At 38.3% G+C, this 18,587-nt stretch overlaps 1 protein-coding gene and 1 non-coding gene across 2 annotated transcripts in view; one reads left to right on the top strand and one right to left on the bottom strand.

The window, feature by feature from the left end:
- The window catches only part of LOC124529276 (24-hydroxycholesterol 7-alpha-hydroxylase), a 93,644-nt gene that overhangs the window by 49,822 nt on the left and 25,235 nt on the right, over window positions 1-18,587 (bottom strand). Inside the window, exons 6-7 of the mRNA XM_047103104.1 lie at window positions 15,981-16,088; window positions 10,664-10,754 (exon numbers count right to left, since the gene is read on the bottom strand). Of these exons, the coding sequence (XP_046959060.1) occupies window positions 10,664-10,754; window positions 15,981-16,088 (199 nt within the window). The remainder of the gene's footprint in view (window positions 1-10,663; window positions 10,755-15,980; window positions 16,089-18,587) is intronic.
- LOC124529441 (U6 spliceosomal RNA) lies at window positions 7,475-7,579 on the top strand. Its single transcript, XR_006966340.1, has one exon. It is a non-coding gene; the product is annotated as a U6 spliceosomal RNA (small nuclear RNA).

Genomic DNA, 18,587 nt, shown 5'->3' with positions numbered 1-18,587 from the left:
ATGGAATATCCTGCATTAATAAACACTTTCTTAGGTAATCTATGTATGTTCTTCAAGGTTGATGAATGACAAGCAGTTTGTGAGAAATTCCAGCATAACTGAATGTTTGCTGGGTCCATTCCAGTATTTATTTATTTAATTTTTTAAAGAACTTTTAGAGAGAGAATGTGATCAGGGGAGAGGGGCAGAGAGAGAGAGAGAGAGAGAGAGAGAGAATCTTAAGCAGGCTCCACACTCAGCACAGAGCTCAATGTGGGGCTCAATCCCTCCACCCTGGGATCATGACCTAAGCCAACCCAAAATCAAGACATGTGCCCCACTGTTTTTTAAAATTTATTTTTATTTTTGAGAGGGGCAGACGGAGAGAGAGAGAGAGAGAGAGAGAGAGAGAGAGAGAGAGAGAGAATCTTAAGCAGGCTCCATACTGAGCATGGAGCCTGCCATTCTAGTATTTAAAAAGTTGGACTAGCAAAGGAAAACAAGGCTATGCAAGAAATTTTCTGTATGATAAGTTACAGCCTCCAAAACCTCTATATTAAGTACATATTCTCAAGCAACCAGTGGAAGTGGAGAAAAAAATTTTTTTAATTAAATAACTTACCTCTGCTCATGACTCCATTGAAGTGACCTTGGTTCTGCTACTTGACCTTTTTTTCTCAATATTTTGGGCAACAAAGGGCCAAGAATCTATCACAGACACAACTTTGGCTATCAGCCATTGGGCCCTGGCAGGTTGCAGAAGGGTAATGAGAGTGAGGTTCTTCAGTTAGCTGGAGGGACTTGGGTCTTTAATATGTCATGATGGAGTCCTCCAAGAATGTTGTTATTGGTTGGCAAGATAGTATGGAGACATACTCAAGTGGAGGGAAATTGTACACATATTATAATATAGCTAAGAAGTGTACAGATGGGGTTTCAAGAATAAATGAAAATGTTTAAATGCAATGAAGTAAAACCAACGAACTAATTGTAATAATACAAACAATATGGATTTTGCCTAGAACATCACCACAGGTTCTGAACTTCATTTATCACACTGCTAATTTTTATACTTGTTTATAATTAGGGGCAGAGACAGAACCTTTTCTGACCAGTGTATGGTGAGTGTAGCCACATGAGTCAACGTCACCATGTAATAGAGCATCTGGCCACTTGGACAATGTCAGTGACCATGCACCCCCAGTCAGGATTGCTGCTAAATCAGAACACAAGGGAATAAAAAAACATTATTGGTTGTTTCTGAGTAAATTTTCTCTTATATCCAAAGTCACACAACTGGTGAGCGACCAGATTGAAACTTGTAAGTCAAGTTCGTGACTCTAATCCCATGAAAATCTGGTAATGTATCTTTCACAATACACAAACAATAACTTCATGTAAGACAGGGATCATTTCTATGTAGGTGCATTTCTATTACTAATCTGGTTCCTTGTATATTAACATAAAAATTTTATTGGGGCGCCTGGGTGGCTCAGTCAGTTGAGCGTCTGACTTTGGCTCAGGTCATGATCTCACAGCTTGTGGGTTCGAGCCCCACGTCAGGCTCTGTGCTGACAGCTCAGAGCCTGGAGCCTGCTTCAGATTCTGTGTTTCCCTCTCTCTCTCTGTCCCTCACCCACTGGCACTCACTCTCTCTCTCTCTCTCTCTGTCTCAAAAATAAATAAACATTAAACAAAATTTTTTTAAGTTTTATTAATTTTTCCTTTAAATAAATGCACAGTAAAACTGAATGCAAAAAAAAAAGTGTTAATGCTCCCTTACATTAAAAAGAATAGGTAGATGGGGTGCTTGGGTGGCTCAGTCGGTTAAGCAACCAACTTGGCTCAGGTCATGATCTCACAGTTCATGGGTTTGAGCCCTGCATCGGGGTCTGTGCTGACAGCTCAGAGCCTGGAGCCTGCTTCAGATTCTGTGTCTCCCTCTTTCCCTGCCCCTCCTCCACTTGTGCTCTGTCTCTCTCTCTCAAAAATGAATCAAAGTTTTAAAAAAATTAAAAAAAAAAAGAAGGGTAGAAAGGGCCAATACAACCAGCTAAAGATTTCAACTGCATTTTTATGGGTTTTGTTTTTAAGATAGAATGACCCTCTCCTGGTGGGCAGACCCTCACCGTGGGAGTCCAAAATTGGAAAAGAAAATTGCTTTTTAATAGCCTAAACAGGTCCCAAATGTGAGTGCCTGAACTTGCTTTTGGTCAGTTGCTCATAAATGTGAGTATTTATGCTGTGTTGGTGAATCTTCTGTGATCCTATAGTCCTTTAGTAGTTATCTAGAGAATACAAAGCACAATGAAGCTAAAAATGCAAGAAGCACCTAAACAAACATGTAGTCCTACATTTTAACTAAAATAAAAAAGAAAAGTAAACCAAAATGGTGGGTTAATGGAATGACATTATACAAATTAAAATGTAAATACTTTAATAAAATCAAATATGGCATAATATGTAGTTTAATGTTAAAGTAAAAATATGAATAACTATTTTCTTCTTAGAACAGTTCTATGGGTACAAAGAGCAATGTTCATTATATTGAGAATAGATAAAACCCTTTAGGAAGAGGAAGAGATTCAGAAAAAAACAAAGACAAAAGCTCCTCTTTCTTTATCAAAACACACAAAGTTTGGTTGAACTACAAATGTGTGAATTTTTAGATACACAGGATAAAGAAGATTAGGGGTGCCTGGGTGGCTCAGTCAGTTAAGTGTCTGACTCTTCATCTCGGCCCATGTCATGCTCTCACGGTTCATGAGTTTGAGCCCCGCATCAGGACCTGTACTGAGAGTGTGGAGCCTGCTTGGGATTCTCTCCCCCTTCTCTCTCTGCCCTTACCCTGCCCACTCTCTTTCTCCCTCTCTCTCTTGAAATAAGCTAAAAAAAACTTTTAATAAAAAAAAAAATGAGCATTTGACTTTGGGCAGCACAAAGGTGTGTCAGTCAATTATTGCGCTGTTTTTGAAAATTCATAGTTTATACAAGTACAAAGTGATATGAGAAAGGTGAGAAGATTTAACTGTTCTTTGTCTGCTTTCATGGACTTTGTTAGCAAGGGGTCACCTCACCTGGGAATAGTCAAGGGATGTTATGTGTGTATGTACACAAATATTTAGATATAAAGGTACATATTATATTTATGAAATGTGTTTGCATTTATAAAAATATATTTATATGGTAATATAATAAATATGCTTATTTTCTATACTCACATATATATATATAAAGATACATATTCCATTACTTACATACACATATCGATATGTGTTAGTTTTGACTATGCAATATCTGCACCCCATGTTTCAGCAGAAGCTTGCCTACCATCACAGAGCTGAAAAATGCCAGATTCTTGCTCCCCTTGCCTCCCTGGAAGCTAGGATGTGAAAATAAGACTTTGCCGATCAGATCTACCAACCCAGATTCTGCATTAAGAGTTAGTGATATAAAAAAGTGGACACTGAGGGGCACCTGGGTGGCTTAGCTGGTTAAGCATCTGACTTGAGCTCAGGTCATGATCTCACGGTTTGTGAGTTCGAGCCCCACATTGGGCCTGCTGCTGTCAGCACAGAGCCCGCTTCAGATCTTCTGTTCCCCTCCTCCCTCTGCCCGTCCCCTGCTCTTATTCTCTCTCCCTCTTTCTCTCTCTCTGTCACAAAAAAACAATAAAAAACATTAAAGAAACTTTTTAAATTAAAAAAAAAGCAATTGGAATTGGGTCTGTTAGCCATTATTGTTACTATTGTTTCTACCCTCTAGGATAATATTAGATAGAAATGTCTTCATGATATATTTCTGCTGCATTCAGTCCCTTTAAAGGGATGGCCAACTGATACAAAATAATTCAATTATTGCTGTAAACATTCAAGAAAACTATGGCATTTTAAAAGGAAATGCTAATACTTAAATGTAGAAAAACTCAGAGTCATAATAGTCACTAATATCATGATGTGACAAGACTGTAAAATTTTACACAACTGATACAGGTTATATCAGTTTTGGCCATGGCTAAGATTCATAAAACGACTATAGTTTGACAAATATTGTGCTGTCTGCTTTATACTTGCCATATTCTCCTAACAACTCCATTAGGCGGGCACTCTTATTTTGCCATTTATCTAAAGAAGAAATAGGCTTAAAGAATTTGGTAACGTGGGGCGCCTGGGTGGCTCAGTTGGCTGAGCATCCGACTTTGGCTCAGGTCATGATCTCACAGTTCGACAGTTCAAGCCCCACATCGTGCTCTGTGCTGACAGCTCAGAGCCTGGAGCCTGCTTCAGATTCTGTGTCTCCCTGTCTCTCTGCCCCTCCCCTGCTCATTCTCCCTCTCTCTCTCTCTCTCAAAAGTAAATAGACATTAAAGAAGAAGAAGAAGAAGAAGAAGAAGAAGAAGAAGAAGAAGAAGAAGAATTATTTGGTGACCTGAGTAAGGAATTAACCAGTAGTTTGTATCTCAGATTGGATTTGAACCCAGACATTCTGACCCCTGCATTTGGACTAAGTTTTTGAGGTTATGACAGGCAACTGACATAATGTCTGGTGACCTAACAATTAAAATTTAAAACAAAATGACTAATTTCCAGGAATGCCCAAAAACTCTGTAACAAAGCAAAATATTCTTTGTCAGATTCTTAATAATTTGATAATGCATATTTCACCCACGATTAATGGATACAATAAAATCGTAGGTAAGAAGATTCTGCACAGAGTTCAAGACCCTAGAGAAATGTTAGCTGGACCTGAGACTACTCAGTGTCTCAAAGTACTGATCAGATATTAGCTGACACTAGCATTCTTCTAACTCAAAAATCAAGTGCAGAAACTCATCAAAAGCTTCTTTACATAAAATATTCATTTCATATAAACTGTCTACTGGGATGGGTGATAGAGCTGCCAATGAAAGTTAAACTAAGACATTCATCTCTTAAAATACATTCTTATATAGGGGCGCCTGGTGGCTCAGTAGGTTAAGCATCTGACTTGGGCTGAGGTCATGATCTCGCGGTATGTGGGTTTGAGCCCCGCATCGGGCTCTGTGCTGACAGCTCAGAGCCCGGAGCCTGCTTCAGATTCTTTGTCTCCCACTCTCTCTGCCCCTCCCACATTCACGTTCTGTCTCTCTCTTTCTTTCTCTCTCAAAAATAAATAAACATTTTTAAAAAATCAAAATAAATTAAAAATTATATTCTTCTACTTGTTCATTAAATTTATTCAGAAAATATTTGTTGAGTAATTTTGGCTCTAGGCAGCTGGGGATACCTACCATAGAGACGAAGATAGACATTGGTCCTGTTGTTAGAGGGGCTATGTTCTGATGAAAAAGGCAGAAGATAGATAGATAGATAGATAGATAGATAGATAGACTAATAAACAAAATAATCATTCTTATTAAGGAAATAGTGAGGTGAGTCACAAAATCACTAAGAGTGAGTTAGAGAAAGTGACTTCAGAAAGGGCAAGCCGAAAAGACCTGAGGAAATAACATTCAAGCTTACTAAAACATGAACGAGAACAAGGAAAAGAGTTCTGAGCATAGAAAACCTACAGAATCCATTAACAGGTACACACCTCCGAAGAAACAATGTAAACATTCCTTGTTCTTTCCTAACATCTTCTGGATACTTCCAAATCTGTTTTCATTTTAATAAAGTACACTTCATTCACGAACTTCCTTGAGAGCCAGTACCACAGTTTACTCATCTTCATAGCCCTGATATTTTCACACAATGCCTTGACACCCTCAAAACAGAGTTGAAGGGCAGCTAAATAAATAGATGAATGATGGGTTAACAATGAATTTGAAAGGTTTCTTAAAAGAAATTTTAAAACTTGTGGTGCAGGGTAATGTCAGCAAAAGCGGCAGAGTAAAGGACTCCCAAAACTCCCTCTTTAAAATCAATGAAAAATCTGATAAAAATCGCCGGAATCAACTTTTTCAGACCTTTGGAAATTAACCAAAGCTTACAGCAACCCAGGGGGTTTTTATCTAAGAAAAATGGCTAAATCTTGGTAAGAAGAGCAAGCTTAATGACATTTTAATGTGCCCTATTCCCATCCCTCTCGCCATAGATCCACGGTAGCCTTAAAAACCAATCACCTACAATCACAGTGCAGACCAGCAGCTCAACAGCCATCAGAGGGGACAGAATGATATTGGAACTCCTTCAAAACCTCATTCCTAGAGAATTCTCATTATTTGGCCTGTCTGAGGGTTCACTACAAAGGTCCCACTTACAAGACTATCTTTATCTGACTGGACTTGGAACTTACTCAGTGGAGTAAGTCTTTTCCCCTGGGGTGTTGGTTGGAAACCTTTAAAGATAATGGACTTTGCAGCTCCCCGAGGCAATAGACAACAGTTGGGACACACAACAGGCAAATCAAAAAGAGTAAAATGAAGAGCTAGGGAATGAGATGTCCTAGGGCTTTGAAGAGGTCCAGTGTATTCCTGGGACTATAGAAATGTGTGCTTATAAAGGACAGTACAAATGCCCGGGGCTTTATTCAGGCTCCGGAAAGCCCTGAGAAGGCTCTAAGGTCTGACTCATGGCTGACCTTGGGGCTCTGTGCCAGTGGAAGTGACCATGAAGGCAGAGCTGCCTACTGCCTAGCGGAGTGTTGAAGGCATGCTCCGACACACAAACGAAATCCAAAACATGCAAACCGAGGAGTCTTATTGGTTCTTAGTGTAAGGAAGTCTTCATCCAGCTATTAGTTGAACACTAAACTAACCAAGCAGAAACACAGGTGGCCACACATGATAATGCAAAATTTACAGAATTAGTTAACCAAAGTCAATAAAGAAACACCCAAACAAGAGCTGTGACAAGGAGCAGTGACAATAAACCCTGAGGAGATAGGAGAATCTGATTTCCAGAGCTGCTACATTGTATTATTTAAAGTGTCCCATTACCAACACAAAATTACAAGACATTTAACGGGAAATACGCAAAAGTACGTGGAACAAGAAAATACAGGCCATACACAAGGGGAAAAGCAATCAGTAGGAACCATCCCTGAAGAAAACCAGATGTTGGACTTACTAAAAAGAAAAAGAAAAAAAAAAGAGTTTAAATCAGATATTTTAAAACGTGTTCAAAGACTGTAAGAAAAGTTATGTTTAAAGAACAAAATAAAGAATATCCCTTTATCAACATAAAGGGATATAAATTATAAATAGTAAAGATCAGGACAGAAATAAAAGAAGTAGTGAATAGAAAAGCAATACGAGAAAATAAAAGCAACAAAACCAGAAGTTAGTTCTTTGAAAACAAAACTGAGAATCCTTTAGCTGCACTGACCAAGAAAAGAAGAAAGAGGACACAATCACTAAAATGACAAAAGAGGGAGATGCTTTCCGAGTGGTTTTACGAACATAACAAAGATTACGGGCAATAACATGAATCTAACGAGTCACACAACCTAGATGAAATGGACAAATTCCTTAAAAAGACACAAACCACAAAACTGACTCAAGAAAAAAGAGACAGTGCTCACTCTGGCAGCACATATACTAAATTTGGAACAATACAGAGAAGATTAGCATGGCCCCGGAACAAGGATAACACGCATTTGTGAAGTGTCCCATGTTTTTCTGGGGATGGAATGTACAGCAATGGTATAATAAATACGTGACAGTGTATTATGTATTTGAAAGTCGATAAGAGAGCAGGTCTTAAAAGTCTGCATCACAAGAAAAAAAATTAACTGTGTGATAATGGGTGTTAACTAAATTTATTGTGGTGATCGTTTCATAATACATGCGTATATCAAATCATTATATTGTGCACCTAAAACTAATATAATGTTATGTGTCAGCTTTATTTCAATTAAAGACAATAAGAAATATATAATCTGAATAAACCTATAACAAGTAGAGGGGTTGAATTAATTAAAAACTTCTCACAAAGAAAATCTCCGCACCAGATCACCTTGCTGGTAAATCTATTGTATGGTTAAAGAAGAATTAACATCACTCCTTCACAAACACTTTGAAAAATCATAAGAGGAGTGGATACTTCTTAAGTCATTCTATAAAGCCAAAAGTGTCCTGATATCAAACCCAGACAAATCACAAGGAAAGAAAACAACAGATTAATATCCCTTTTTGATATAGATATAAAATGCCTTAATAAAATACTAGCAAACTGAATCCAGCAACATAAAAATTACAAATGTCATATGGATATAAATATATGTATATGTACACTATGGATATTTTATATCCATAAAAGTTATATGTATTATACACATGCCTAAGTAGGCTTTGTCCCAGGAATGCAAGGGTGGTTTAACATCTGAAAATCAATTAGTGTAAAATAACATGATATAAAATAAAATACTGTGCCAAGTGAAAGAAGCCAGATACAAAGGACCAATTATTCAACAGCGACTTTTACCCTGAGACTTATTTTATAAGAAAGTTGACCATCATGCCTGGGATGGGCTCTAGTGGTGAGTGTTGAGGCCACAGAGATGTGGAGAGGCATCCAAGTCACTAAGGACATCTCCAAGAAAGAAGTGGTGATCTTGTAACAGAGAAGAGCATTAAGAATGTGAGAACTGCTGTATGAGTCAGATTCTTGTTCCATGCACTCTAATGTGCTTTCTTTGACAGAATTCGTTGTCACACATAGATATCCTCCTTGATATCAACCTTCAAAGAGTGAGTGGTCTCTCACCTCTAAATTCCTGAGCTGCTACTACATCTTATGTGTAAACGGATTCTGAATCGTTCCGTATACACACAGCAAAGAACATTTGATATTTTAGGTAAACTGTTTCAATTCTGCAAGAGTCTTATAAACTGAAGACATTGATAGATGTAACTATTACACTAGTACTGCTGTTTGAAGGAACATTTTTCTGTCAGAGGAGAAATCCTAAAGATTATGACTTTGGAGAACCTTAAGTCAGGAGAAGACTCCAGTGAGGAAACGGTAAAGGTGAATATGAGACAATCAAAGACACATTCCCTTTTATCCTTTGTAGATGTGCAGGCATGCACATTTCCATTAACTTTGTAGCTCTAAGCCCCATAAGGGCAAGTAGTCTTGTATTCACTAACGTATCTCCAAAATCTAACTTGTTAGCATTGTTGGTGCTCAGTGATTCTAACCCTCACCATATCTGTAAGACCCAACCCCAACACCTGCTATTCATACTCAAGGCTCAGAGACAGTATTGCCTAGACAGTCATGTTGATCAAGCCAATTTGATTTTTGGTTTAATTCAACAAGAAGCAGTAGAAAATAAAGAAAACATTTCAAAGAAAATATTTTCAGCAATCATGAAATGGTGGGGGTGGGGGGCGGGACTATCTATTGGCATCAGACTTTCGTCCTATTATTACACTGTTTTCTTCCAAGTCATTTATTATTCTTTTTATATCAGAATACATAATTTGACACATTGAGGTTTTTTAAAAGATGCTACTTCCAAACGGGTCAAAATTATGCTACATAAACAAGGGGTTGAGCGCTCTCTTCATTCAAGCTTATTTCTGCTTTTTAAAACAGATGACAAGCATCCCAAACTGAACTAAAAAGTGCAAGGTGGCAATCCCCATCTACAGTCCGAACCCTCCCAAATCTCTAACTCTAACTTTTAAAACAACTCCTTTAGTGACAAAACATTACCTGACATCTATGTTATGTAATATATGCACCATATTACTTCTTACAAAAATCTGGAAAATCCTGAATTCCAAAAACAACTGAAGGGCCAAGAGGTTTGAAGGTCCAAGAGACTTGAAGAAAAAGCCTGCATGTATGTGTGTATATACATATATATGTGTCCATACATATACATATAGTGTGTGTGGACTATAGTGTGTGTGGACACACATACACACTGGGATGACATACATATATATGTGTCCATACATATACATATAGTGTGTGTGGACATATAGTGTGTGTGGACACACATACACACTGGGATGAGAAAGGACAAATCCAAATGTCCAAAATGCAACCTTAAAAAAAAAACAAACAAAAAACCCATGTATCAAACAATACAACCTTCTTTGAAAGTGAATGAAAGTGGACTTAGTATTAGCCCTTAACATTAAAAGAAACTAGCAAATGGGTGATGGGCATTGAGGAGGGCACTTGTTGGGATGAGCCCTGGGTGTTGTATGTAAGCCAATTTGACAATAAATTATATTCATAAAAAAATTAAAAAAAAAAGAAACTAGGAAAATGTTTAAGTTAAACTTAAAGGCATGTTAGTGAGTAGCATATTTGAAAACAATATAAAGATATACACATATTTGAAGAAAAAGCCTATATATGTTTGCATTCAAGTATACATATGTATACTATAAATGTATATATATGCATAGTATAAATATATATACATACACACACACACACACATATATATATGTGCAAGTATATATATACTTGCATTTAAGTAGGAAAATTAAGCAAATCACAATCTTTCTAGCACTTATTTCATGATTTGGAAAGTAAGGGGGTTGCACTAGATGACCTCCAAAATCCTGGACAGTAATTAAATTCTAGGAATCTACCTGATCAGTTTATATCCTGTGTTCAATTTTGGATTATGTTCAACTTCTATAAAATTCTGGGCACTTAGGTTTGCCCGTGACATGTGACAAGCGCATATTTATTAGATATCTCTTCAACTGTGTAATTCAATTCAGGTTTAGTACCTGCTGTGCCAAACACAGAAGATATGCCTTCCACAATGGTCTTGTGGACACTGGGACGAGAGAGGACAAATCCAAGTGTCCAAAATGCAACCTTAAAAATAAAAACAACAACAAATCAATGTATCAAACAATACAACCTTCTTTGAAAGTGAGTGAAAGCATACTTAATATTAGCTGTAAACATGAAAAGAAGCCAGGAAAATGTTTAAATTAAACCTAAAAGCACACTGAAGAGCATTTTTGAAAACAGACTTTATGAACAACAGAGATGTTACCCGTCTCTGAGAGCCAAATCTATAATTTCATTCTGTCACGGTAGTTTAACTATATTGTTTATACAGATTAAACTATCTCTACTAAAACATGAGGTAGGATTTTTTTTTTTAGTAATTCACATTAGAAGATATTACAGAGGCATACAATAAATATCCAGAAGCAACGAATTATGACACTTAAGAATGTTAATCCAGACAAAAACATTTTCTAAAATTTAATTTCCTTGAAATAGAAATGAATGAGCACATCATATATTCTGCAAATAAAACATGGTAATTTTCAATAAGCCTAGGAAAGTATACCCAAAATACAATAAACTAAAGGATGAGAGTTACTCAGCATCAGTATCTTTCACACCTGAAGGTTACCAAACATAGCATGCTTGCAAATTCTCTCTCTAGACCAAAGAAAATCATTTCATGTCTTTCCTCACTGTGGTATTACAAGGTAAAGTTATACTGCCATACATTTCAAAAATTAACTTTCCACTAACTTGGGTAGATGTTTTTGCTTCTATTTTTAGCTTACACAGTCACCTTGCATAAAATCGTTAAAAGAAGCTTGGGTTTCCCTTTCATCCTTTCTGTAAATATGTATTGTGACAGAACTTTCATCTAGGAAAATCAGTCCTGAAAGACTCAGAAAATACTTAATATTTAAAACACTTAAGTTTTTTTGTCTTTTTTGTGAGGTAACTTTAAGTACCTTTAAATAATCCCAATACTCCCCTCTGTGGTCAAAGAAGGAAGAGCAATTATCGGAAGGAAGCACTCAAATAAGCCAAATGCGATACTGCTCAACGGTGTTCCCCTCTGGGGCAGGAACTCTGTCTGTGGGAGGGTAAATATGGTACTGTGTACATAAACAAAGTGAATGGGAGAACAAAGGCCGCCACCATCTGGAGAGCCTCTTTCCGTGGCATTATCCACATTACAAAAGACTTATCCTAGAGATTATCCAGGCCGATTTACACTAGAAGAAACATGACCAGAAAGCTCTCTTCTCCTGTCTCCCCATTCGGGATCCTTCTATTATTATCTATGGATGGAAGGGCGAAATCATTGGATTTAATTAATAACCACTCCACCCTCAGTTCATCTTATTTATTAAAGGGTCAGAGTTCACGGGGTGCCTGGGTGGCGGATAAGTCAGTTAAGCATCTGACTTTGGCCCAGGTCGTGATCTCATGGTTCATGAGTTCAAGCCCCGCACTGGGCGCTCTGCTGTCAGCATGGAACCCACTTTGGATCCTCTGTCCCCCCCTCTGCCCCTCCCCTGCTTGTGCGCACACACTCGCGCACTCTCTCTCTCTCAAAAATAAATATTCAATAAATGAATAAAAGGTCAGAGTTAATATTAGGGGAAAAAACAGCTTAGTGATAGCACATAGACTTTCAGTTATACAAAAGAGGGGTTCAGAGTTACACTAAATAGTGCCTAGAGTTTTAGACATTCACAAAAATTGGGTAATATTTATTTTTATAACAAACACAAGAAAATCAGCTAAATTATAAATGGCTGTACAATGATATTATTTATCACTTAAATTTGGTAAAAAAAAAAAAAGCTCAATTACTTTTTCAAAAAGAAAAGAAAAAGACACATAAAAGACAGCAAAGAGTAGGGGCGCCTGAGTGGCTCAGTCAGTTGAACATCCAATTCTTGATTCAGCTCAGATCATGATCTCATGGTCATGGGATGAAGCCTACTTAAGATTCTCTCTCTGACCCTTCCCCTCTCTCTCTTTCTCAAAAAAAAAAAAAAAAAAAAGGACAGTAATAAGAAACTAAGAAATTTACATATATTACTGAATCAACAAACAAGACTAAGTGACCACAAGACCTTGGCACTCTCAGTTAAACATTGCTCCCAAAAATGACAATTAGAGTTCTGTCAAAGGGGTCAAGTCCATGGTGAGGGCTGGGCAAAAAGAAAAAGGGTGCCCTGGCTCACTGGACTTCACAAGCAGCCACTATAATGCTTCTGGAGAGGTAAGAACAAAGGTGACAATGGACAAAGAGGAAAGCCCTGCCCAGCTCTGTTAGAAGATGAATTGGGTATGTTCTTCAGCAGCATTTATTCTCCCATTCAAAAAAAGATTAATAAATATTGAGGGAGTCTCCATAACATGTCAGACAGTCTTCTACAATCATGGTAAACACAAATATGTACAAGACATCATTCCTGCCCAAAGAACTTTACACGTCTAGCTGGGGATATGAAATACAATCAGGTGAAAAAGGAGCCACGTGTGGTGCCAACAACCCATGCTGTGCGAGTTGAAAGTGAGATGGGGTGGGATGGGGGGTAGTGGTCACTACCAAAAGGATTTAGAAAGAGCTTCAGAGAAGCGGTCGATATCAAAGACAAAATGTCAGCTGTGAGATTAGTTTTGGAAAAATGTTCTTAAAAAGTTCATTTGAAAGGAATTTCTTGGAATTGGGAAGTGGTTTCCCCACAGGAATAATTTCACAAATTATGGTTAATATTTTGGGCCAGTCCACCAAAGGTCACCTTGACCATGATGGAGCCTTCTAGTGACCTGTCCCAAGCCTATCCTTCAGATAGGTCTGAGTTCCATGGGCCTGGAGGCAGAGCACAGAGTGGGAGAGAAGAGAAGAAAGGACAGGCCCCACCTCCTGTCCCTCCAGCAGGGCCTGCAGTGGTTGTCTAGGCACTTATGGGACATCACAGAAGCCAGGCAACATGGCCACTCCCACCCTGGGGCATTTGGTCCAGGTTTGAGAACCAAGCCAGCTTATAATTAATGGGCCATTGAAAGTAATGATTGACTGGAAGGATGGCCTTACTTTTTATAAAAGAAGAAAGCTAACACTCATTGAGCACCTTCTTTGTGCCAGGGACTGTTAGCCACTTGCCATTTCTTAAAAATACAACCGTCACGACTATCGTATGAGGTAGATCACATTCATCCTATCCCATAGATGAGAATACTGAGGCTCAGAGAGGTTAAACAATCGGTTCACTGTCACCCAGAACAGGGATTTGGCAGTGGGCCTGACTCTCTGAAGCCTTTCGAGGGTGTCTGTCCACACACCAGCTGCCTCTTGGAGATGCCAACAAGCGCCAGCAAGATGGATCTTTCACTAATCATCAGACACTTTCTTTCTGAAATTAATGATTTAAGTCCTTTCAGATGAATGCCAGGAACACGTTCCAAAGAACTGACTTCCCCTGAGTCAGATCAATTGGAGCTTTGTGTCCCTTTTTTCTGGGGGACCTCTCTAATGAGATCTTGAAAATTAATCCTGTGACAGGAGTGGCTGTTTTGTTGCTGCTTTGGGAGCTGTTCTGATGTCTGCCTTTTAATTTTGCTGTAGCTTACTCGGTATCCAAGAAAGCTGTCTAAGGAGAAATCAGGGAATAATGTCAGAGGTACATAAAGAAGAGGAAAGGATTAGACGATTCTTATTTCCCCATTCCAGATGAAATACGTAAGACTGACACACATGTGAGCAGAGAGGCCAGTGTTTCTATTTCCGCTTCTTACCCAGTCTGTGTTCCAACAGGTTAAAAGAAACTAGACTATCAGTACTTAGAAAGCCTTCATTAAGAGGAGGGAGAAATAAATAATACTTAAAATATGTTATTCCTATTTGCTAGAAGAAAAAAAGAAAAATGGCTACATGTATCATTAGAGATGGGCTGAATAGTCCCATTTAGTAGAAGACAGATGCATAAAAAAGGTTACTCTTTAATTTCTCAAATAATGTAAGCGCAGCTTAAGCTAATGTGGAATCTTCTGACACAGGTAGCTGGTGCTGGTCAAACATGAAGTGGCACACAGCACATGGCTTTGATCTAGTTTATAACAACTTTAAAAGAAACAGTTAAAGGGGCGCCTGGGTGGCTCAGTAGGTTAACTATCTGATTCGGCTCAGGTCACGATCTCACGGTTCATGAGTTCGAGCCCCACGTTGGGCTCTGTGCTGACAGCTCAGAGCCTGGAGCCTGTTTTAGAATCTCTGTCTTCCTTGCTCTCTGCCCCTCCCCTGTTTGCGTTCTGTCCCTCTTTCGCTCAAAAATAAATAAATACTAAAAAAAATAAATAAATAAGAAACAGTTAAAAAGTCTCTGTTCTCGGCGCACCTGGCTGGCTCAGTCGGTTAAGTGTCCAACTTTTGGATTTGGCTCAGGTCATGACCTCAGGATTCGAGTCCTGCTTTGGGTTCTGTGCTGACAGTGTGGAGCCTGCTTGGGATTCTCTCTCTCTCTCTCTCTCTCTCTCTCTCTGCTCCTCCCTGGCTTCTGTGCTTGTTTTCTCTTTCTCTCTCTCTCTCTCTCTCTCTCTCTCTCTCTCTCTCAGAGTAAGTAAACATAAAAAAATTCTCTGCTCTCTTGAGAAGTATTGTGAGTTCCAAGGTCACCAGTTCCATTCATGGGAAGCTTACAGGACATAGATGCCACCTAATACAAACTGGGTACCAGTGGGGTTTATCTCACTGAATCCTTGCAACAACCTTGTAGAGAAATGAGAGTCACCACTCATTAAGTACCCAAGTCCTAGGACCATACCAGGAGCTGTATTATCCCTTCATTACCCAAAAGGAAATGGAGGCTGAGGGTTGAAGTTACCTCTTTGAGATTCCACAGCTCTGGAGGGGGATATCTTGATTCCAGCCCAATTCTGTCTCAAATTATCCATTTGCCTACTCTCTCCCCAGTAAAATGTTAGAGTCAAGACCTACTCATTTCAAGCGCTAATACTAAGCATGTTGCCTGACAAAGAAAGTGCTCCATAAGCAGTGTTGTCACAATTGACCCCAAAGTGCAAGTTTTTCCCTTAGCCTAGGACGAGCTGCCTTGCAGAGGGCAGAATTCACTTGAGATCTCTGCTTTGCCTCCTCTGTGGTTTTATCAGATTTTACTAGCCATGTGAGTTTTGTTTTCCTAGCTCACAACCAGATCCACTGCTGTCTTTTTTCTTTCCCATAATAGAAAGAACAGAAAGAAAAACGAAGGAAAAAACTTGAAATTGCAGTAGACAGAACTGTAACCCTTACTTTACTAATATACTTACAGGGACAGCATTGGACAGAGAAGCCCAAAGTATTAAAAGCCCATAGTTGGGGCTCTTTTCTTCATTTCTTTCCATCTCTATGATATCCAGCAAAGTCTGCATTAATGTCTGTTTAAAAGAAATACATACTGTCAAACCACAGCTACGTGACAAAGAGTGCTGTTAATAAACAAAGAGCATGCATATTTTTCAAATAAGCTATTTCTGCCATTCCTAGCCTTGCAGCTGGAGGCATGCTAAGGGATATATATTCTTACCAGCAGGATAGTAATTAGGAGTAGGGGCTCTGCTGCTTTATGCATTGGTTCAAATTCTGGCTTAGGTTTTTGGTTTTTTTTTTAAGACTTTAGTTTTTTTAGAGCAGTTTTAAGTTTACAATAAGATTGAGAGGAAGCTACAAAGACTTCCCACATGACCCTCACTCCCACTCATGTACAGTCTTCCCTACTATTAATATCATTCACCAAAATGGTATTTTTTTTTTTTTACCATGGATCAAGGACACGGACACATCATAATCACCTAAAGTCCGTAGTTTACCTTAGGGTTCACTTTTGACATTATAAACTCTATTGGTTTGGACAAATGCATGATGATATGCCGACATCATTACAATGTCACACAAATTATTTTCACTACCCTAAAAATCCTCTGTGTTCTGCCAATTTACCTCTCCTTCCTCTCCAATAACCACTGGTCTTTTTCCTTTCTCCACATCTTGCCTTTTCCAGAGTGTCACACAGTTGAAACTATACATTACGTAGCCTTCTTAGATGGGCTTCGTTCACTTAGTGCTATGAATGTATGGTTTGTCCATGTCTTTTCATGGCTGCATAGTTCATTCCTTTTGAGTGCTGAATAATGTTCCAGTCCCTAGATGTACCACAGTGTATCCATTTACCTACTAAAGGGCATCTTGGTGCCTTCAAGTTTTAGCAGTTATAAATAAAGCTATTGTAAACATCCATGTGCAGGTTTTTTGTGTGAACATAAGTTTTTAAATCATTTGGGCAAATATCAAGCAGGATAATTGCTACATTTTATGGTAAGAGTATGTTGTTGTTGTTGCTGTTTTCTATAAGAAACCACCAAAGTGTTTTCCCAAGTGTCTGTACCATTTTGCCCCCTCAACAACGAATGAGAGTTCTTGTTGCTTCGCATCCTCACCAGCAACACCGGTGGTGTTGTCAGTGTTCCAGATTCTGGACAGAATGAGTGTCGTGGTAGTTCAGTGTTGTTTTCGTTTACATTTCACTGATGACATATGATGTGGACCATCTTTTCATACGCTTTCATCTTCTCTCATGGGTTGTATTTTTTGGTGTGATACCTAAATAGGCATCACCATACCCCAAGGTCAAGCAGGCTTCCTCCCATGTTATCTTCCAGTAGTTTTATACTCTTGCATTTTACACTTAGGTCCGTGACTCATTTGAGTAAATTTTTGTGAACTGTATAAGATCTGTGTCTAGATTTTTTTTTTTTTTTGCATGTGGGTGTCCCAACTGTTTTAGCACCATCTGTTGAAGAGTCTATCTTTGTTTCTTTATATTGCCTTTGCTTCTTCATCAAAGGTCAGTTGATTATATTTAAAAGGGTCTATTTCTGGGTTCTCTATTCTGTTCCATCAATCTATTAGTCTATTCTTTCACCAATACCACACTGCCCTGACGACTGTAGCATTACAATAAATCTTGCAGTCGGGGAGCATTGCTCTTTTGAAGAATTTTGTTATTCTCTTTGAATATTGTGCTGGTGATTCTGGGTCTTTTGACTCTCCACATAAACTTTGGAATCAGTTTACTGATATCCATAAAATAACTGGCTGGAATTTTTACTGAGACTACATTGAACGTATAGGTTAAGTTGGGAAGAACTGACATCTTGACAATATCGAATCTTCCTATCCATGAACATAAAATCTCTATTTACTTGGTTCTTTGGTTTTGTTCATCAGAGTTTTGTAGCTTTCCTCATGCAGATCTTATACATCATTTGTTAAGTTTATACCTAAATATTTCATTTGGGGGGATACTAATGTAAATGGTATTGTGTTTCTAATCTCATACTCCACTCGTTCACTGTTGGTATATGGGAAAGCAATTAACTTTTGTATATTAACTTGTCTCCTGCAACTTTGCTATAATTGCTTATTAGTTCTAATAGTTTGTCTGTTGATTCTTTTGGATTTTCAATACATATGATCATGGCATCTAAGAAAAAAGATAGTTTTATGTCTTCTGTCCTGATAAATGTAACTTTAATTTCCTTTTCTTGACTTATTGTATTAGCAAGCACTTTCAGCATCATGTTGAACATGGTGGTAAAGAGGACATCTTTGCTATGGGGTTCTGGTACCAATGTCTAATATGTATGTGTATGGGGAGTGGGGGAGGGAAGTTTCAAACAACGATAAATGATATTCAGGACAGCATCTGGGTGTCCTATAATTCAATTCAATTCTGACACTATCTACCCAGAAATAGCATGAGATTATACAGGTTAAGTGTTAGTTTGTCAGGACTTGTTAGTCCTGGACTTGTTAGTCCTACAAGATTATACCCTTTCTCCACCCTTGCACCTGCCCTTCAGATGCCAGTCACAGCC

The sequence above is a fragment of the Lynx rufus genome, unplaced genomic scaffold (assembly GCF_022079265.1).
Source record: "Lynx rufus isolate CCGP_SWC_20201006 ecotype Redwood Valley unplaced genomic scaffold, mLynRuf1.p SCAF_6, whole genome shotgun sequence".
NCBI classification, from domain to species: Eukaryota; Metazoa; Chordata; class Mammalia; order Carnivora; family Felidae; genus Lynx; species Lynx rufus.
This window is presented reverse-complemented; position numbering and strand designations above follow the sequence as displayed.